Below are 5,475 nucleotides of genomic sequence, written 5' to 3'. Positions count from 1 at the left end.
GGACCTGAGCAGGTGCCGCGACTACCATCGCCGGCACAAGGTGTGCGAGGCGCACTCCAAGACCCCCGTCGTCACCGTCGCCGGCCGCGAGATGCGCTTCTGCCAACAGTGCAGCAGGTAATCATTTCACCCGCCAATTCCAACCAAGTACGCTACTTGAATCAAATCGTAGCTCTTCTTTCTTTTTTTGCATCATCATTCTCTTCGCTCATCCACTCCCCTTCATCGTCCATCCATGAGTCGATCAATGATCAATTCACCACCGTGACATTATTAGTTTGTTTTTCCTTTTTTTTGAGCACAATTCGGCCTGTCTCGTATCGAGGATGCACTCCTTTACCTTTCCCGGCACCATGCCTGGCCTCTCATTTGCTCCTGTCACCATTTATCATGGCAGCTTGTGTTACCTGAATTATTGCGACGCTTTTTCTTTCGTTTTTTTCTTTCCTACTACCGCTTTTACGCTGCTCAGAGCTTGTTGGACTGCACCAATTTGCTCCTCCATCATCAATTCCTATCAGCACAGCTTTTGCACTGCTCTGAATCGCCCCACCACCTTTTCTGAATCCTGGCCCCATTCATGAGAATTCAGCACTGCACAAAAAGCTACATTTGCTCTCCATCTGCCAAAGATCAAGATCACATCGGCACCCAATGATCATCAATCGATCAGCCTACTGAATCTGTCCGATTTGCATTTGACGTGTTAAATCTGTTCCGTGTTAATTGGAGTTGTTTTTCTCGGTGCGCGACACTGTTCTGATATCGAGTTCAGCAACGTGCCGCCTCGTGATCGATGATAACCCGGACGGCCGGACGGACGCCTGATATGATTTGCCCGCGCCTCCTTTTTCATGTGCAAAATAGGTGGATCCATGTGCATTCTTGTGCTTTCCTGGCCGCGACAGCATGTTTTGTGTGGGTCTGGGACTGTCAATTACTTAAACATGGCAGGTATATCCGGCCTGCTCCATTCATCACGCGGCGGCAAGAACTGGCCTACCACATCCGAGCCCTCTGTGTCAATGGAAAAGGCCATGCTAACTCCCAAACCTAGAAAGTTTATAGTACTACTACACAAGTGTTTACTCTGCAAAATGCAGTGTGGACTTGTAGACTGTGCGTGCAGTGTGGATGACTCGAGCCATTTCTGTACGATATAGGAGGAGTATTTTCTAAGGCTGGCCAGGCTTGCAACCAGCCGAGGGCCTGAAAGTTGTTCATGTTTTAGTTTCATTAAAAGGTTAATGGTAGTGTCAACTTCCGCAAAAATATAAATGGTAGTGCCAGCTGAAAATGATGTATCTTAAATATTAAAAGGCGACACCAACCCATATAGCCTGATCTAGCGATTCGGTTGACGAGCATGAGAAAAATGAGATCTCTAGGCTCTTGCATCCTGATCAGTTTGGACTTTGGACTTCATGGGAGCCCTTATCGCAAGTTCTTTTAATTAAGATAAACAATTTCTTGAATGTGCAGGGGTCAAATCCTACTTATCATGTTAATGTTTCATGGTCTATGTTGTGGGGATAGCATTTCTAGGTCATTAAGCATCGTGCGGTCGTCATCAGAAAAGAAAAAGAAGGGTATTATATCGTGATAATATCTCAAACGTTAGTGTCAGCGAAATAACATATGATAATTTGCTTGTTTCAGGTGCTTTGGGACCACTTGACTCTGTTTTTGTCTGAGTTGCACTTCTGCAAATCCTTCTAGGATAGCTTCGCTGTATTTGTTTTCATGCATTAGCCAGAAGACTGAGATAATCACATTCTATGAGCAGAACTAATTGGATCAAATTTGTCACATTTTTTTATGTAAGGAAAAATAATAGAGAGATTCAGTTCTCCATTTTTCAAATGTAGAATCGATAGTCTTACTGTATATCCTCAACTCGAAACCTGAACCATCCATAGTATTGTTATTTCGGGTTGTAGTCTCTTGCATTATTTCTTACATTTGCAATATTTTCGTATCTTGGTCCACTTTAAAGCACAGTTGTGTTTATTCTCATTGTAATCTTGCTGAGCATAGCAGGTGATTCTATGGACCTCTACCTTTATACCTTTATAACTTGATGGGCTGCTAATGTGTTCCTCATCATGTTATTGCCTTGATACATGAATATCTTACCCAGTGGGGACAGTTTCCAATCATTGATTGATCCGGCAGTTAGTGCAGACTTTATAAATTAAGTGCGCGCATTGCCCAGCAGACTTGCATCCTTCTAGACATATGGTTACAGACACACTATACTGTGGTCCATGTTCAACAGGCATAGCAATATTTTTGTCTGCTGTTGACAAATCACAGGTGCAATATTTTTATCAAAGATGAAGGCTCCCAAGCACTGAAAGGAGTGATTGACAGATGAATTAAGTGGTCCCTTTGTGTACTGTACATTTTATATTCCAACAGTATGTGTGAAGAATGTTAAGTATTCTGACAATATGTTTTGGTGATTTAGCGAGAGCATATTTTTATACTTCGAAACACGTGTCTAACTACCTAGGAGCATCTTATCTTGTTATAAAGTCATCCTAGGACAAGGAATACCTTATTTAGTTTTCAACAAAGACTAGCAATATTGTTTCTTAAGACTTAAGAGCTAAGGAAAAAAGCTACATCCTATTTAAATCTTAAAAGTGGTCGGACCCTTCCCTGGACCCTGCGCAAGCGGGAGCTACATGCACCGGGCTGCCTATTTAAAATCTTAGTTGCTGTGTTCTTTAATAAAAAAAGGCGCATGACACCCCAGCATTACAGAAAGCGTCAAGGATAACAGTGTGTTGTTATGTTTCAGATAAATGTTTTAAGTTATGGAACACTTTGTCGTTTTATTAAATCCCTTTCAGATACTTGGGAGTTGATATTAGTATCTCTTTATTTTTACAGGAAAACTCTTGAGGTATTGCTTATTCAGTATTTGTAACGGTGGCTATGCTTTTGAAAGTAGCTGGAAACACACAAAAAATGAGATGTTTGTAGAGCAAATTTCAGCATGTTATTACAGTTTACTATTCAGCATTGCATTAGCTTAATTTCCTCGTGTTGTGACCTGATATTAATCCTTCATGCATCAGCAATAATTTGTGTCTTGATCATGAACTTTATTTCCTTAGGTTTCACCTGCTTACGGAGTTTGATGAGACCAAACGCAGCTGTAGAAAGCGCCTTGATGGGCACAACCGTCGCCGCAGGAAACCGCAGCCAGATGTGATGAATTCTGCAAGTTTTATGACGAGCCAACAAGGTTACATTTTCACTACTGCTCTATATTTTAACAAGTTCTATGCCAGCCGGTTGTGGCTTTTCTTTTGGCTAGTTTTGTTTTTGGCCTTTTGGCTCTTTGTGAGCTTTCCTTTACCTTCGTTCGAGACTTTAAGACTTTGTTGAACCTTTTTGCTTATCTATAAAGTTGGCCGTATGCGTCGATCTGATGCAGAGGCCGGGGAGTCCCCCCTTTTCGAAAAAAAATACATGATTGGAAATATGGAATTGTCTGTCAGACATATTGTAAATCATGACTCACCTAGCATGTTGACCTATTGCATTGACCTTCTTCGGTACCTTGCAGCTTGTAACCTACCCCGTAGCCTGTTACTTCATGTTGCACATTTGTACCTTATTCAGCAATTTTCCTTCTATAAAATAGTCGCACGTGGGATTAGTATTCATAACGAACAAGGATAGCACCTTAGTTTACCCATAAACATACCTAATTAATTGAAGTAATATTCATGGAGGTTGGATGAAGTGTAAATAAATAGAGTAAAAGTTTTACTAGTTCATTAGGAAAAAAGCCACTATTTACCTTGTTCACAATTAGTGCCCTAGTGCTTGAAGCAAGATGCTTCTAGGTTCTGTAAGATCATATAGATTCCTGCCAAGAGTAAATGTTTAACAAGCTACATGATCATATAGCTTGTCAAATTTTGAACTGCAAAAACGTCTTACATTAAGTAACAGGGGGAGTATCAATTTTCCATAATGCCTGAAGAAAGAATTTACTCATTCTATCTCCATATGTATCTGTGGCAGTTCCATCATCTTCTTGCCACAACCAATTGACATTGTTGTGAAACCCAGGAACAAGGTTTTCATCATTTCCAACTCCAAGACCGGAGCAAAACTGGCAAGGGATCATTAAAACCGAGGAGAACCCCTATTACGCACATCAACTCCCTCTGGGCATCAGCAGCAGGCAGCATTTTGGTGGATCTGCGTCGACTTACGCCAAAGAAGGACGGCGGTTTCCTTTCCTGCAGGAAGGCGAGATAAACTTTGCCACCGGTGTGGCACTTGAGCCTTCAGTGTGCCAGCCGCTCCTCAAGACGGTAGCTCCTCCCGAGAGCAGCAGCAGCAGCAGCAAGATGTTCTCTGATGGGCTGACTCCGGTGCTCGACTCGGACTGTGCTCTCTCTCTTCTGTCAGCTCCGGCAAACTCCTCCGGTATCGATGTTGGCCAGATGGTCCAGCAGACTGAACACATCCCCATTGCCCAGCCTCTGTTCTCCAACCTGCAGTTCAGCAGCTCGTCCTGGTTCTCGCGCACCCAGGCTTCCACCGGCACCGTCTCAGCGACCGGATTTTCCTGCCCCGCGGTGGAGAATGAGCAACTGAACAATGTGCTAAGCTCGGACAACAATGACTTGAACTACAATGGGATATTTCATGTCGGCGGTGAAGGCTCGTCGGACGGCGCCCCGCCATCTCTGCCCTTCCCGTGGCAGTAGGTTTCAGTGGCTGTTCGTGTCTCTTCTCTCTAGTGATCAACATTTGTTTCTGTTCAATCTGAATCATTCCTTTTCTTGTATTCATTTTACTTGCAAGCATTCGTGTGAACAAACTCAGCATAAATCAATTCCTTGAAATCTTTATGCATGATGGTGTCAAGTGACAACTCTGGTGCTCACTGAAGATGTCGAGGATGAATTGTATCTGCTCCATATTGCTGTTTGACATGCAGAATCAGTCGAATAAATTTCAGAGCACCGACGTTCAACGTTAAAATCCAGCCATAGAAAAAAAAAATTGAAACCAATCTAACACCGGAGCAGCGGGCACTCGCTGGTTTCATTTTTTCTTTTTTCACTCGGGACAAAAACCAACCGCCGGATTCGATTTCTTCCGAAAGGAAGAAGGAAATGTGCGGTGCTGCTTTTTTTTTTGAAAGAACCGGTGTATCACCGGCGTTCATATATTAAGCAGAGAGATAGCGGAAAATATGTTCATGATCAAGTGATCATGGTGGTTTACAAGAACGCGGGGGCACAGGTGCCTCCACTTTAACTGGGAAAAGAGATGACTCTAGCCTGGATCACCCAGCGGTGTCTCAAGACATTTAGCTCCTGCCAGCTTCCAGCCTTCTGCATCTCTCCTGATTGCAGCAACCACATTGCAGACTTGGCTTGCCTAATGTCTGAAAGTGCGGTTGTTTCTTTCTTTCCAGATGTGCCATGCAGCTAGCAA

The 5,475-nt window shown here is 43.1% G+C and overlaps 1 protein-coding gene across 1 annotated transcript; it reads left to right on the top strand.

The window, feature by feature from the left end:
* On the top strand, positions 1–4,887 carry LOC125528908 (squamosa promoter-binding-like protein 16; the record flags this gene model as incomplete). The annotated part of the gene is given in 3 exon segments (XM_048693327.1): positions 1–117; positions 3,126–3,256; positions 4,093–4,887. Coding segments are annotated over 3 exon segments (895 nt in total), but the record flags the coding sequence as incomplete, so codon positions are not given.
* Between the last annotated feature and the right edge of the window lie 588 nt (positions 4,888–5,475).

This window comes from Triticum urartu, unplaced genomic scaffold (assembly GCF_003073215.2).
Source record: "Triticum urartu cultivar G1812 unplaced genomic scaffold, Tu2.1 TuUngrouped_contig_5205, whole genome shotgun sequence".
Lineage (NCBI taxonomy): Eukaryota > Viridiplantae > Streptophyta > Magnoliopsida > Poales > Poaceae > Triticum > Triticum urartu.
Note: the sequence above shows the minus strand (reverse complement) of the source record. Positions and strands in the feature narration are given on the sequence as shown.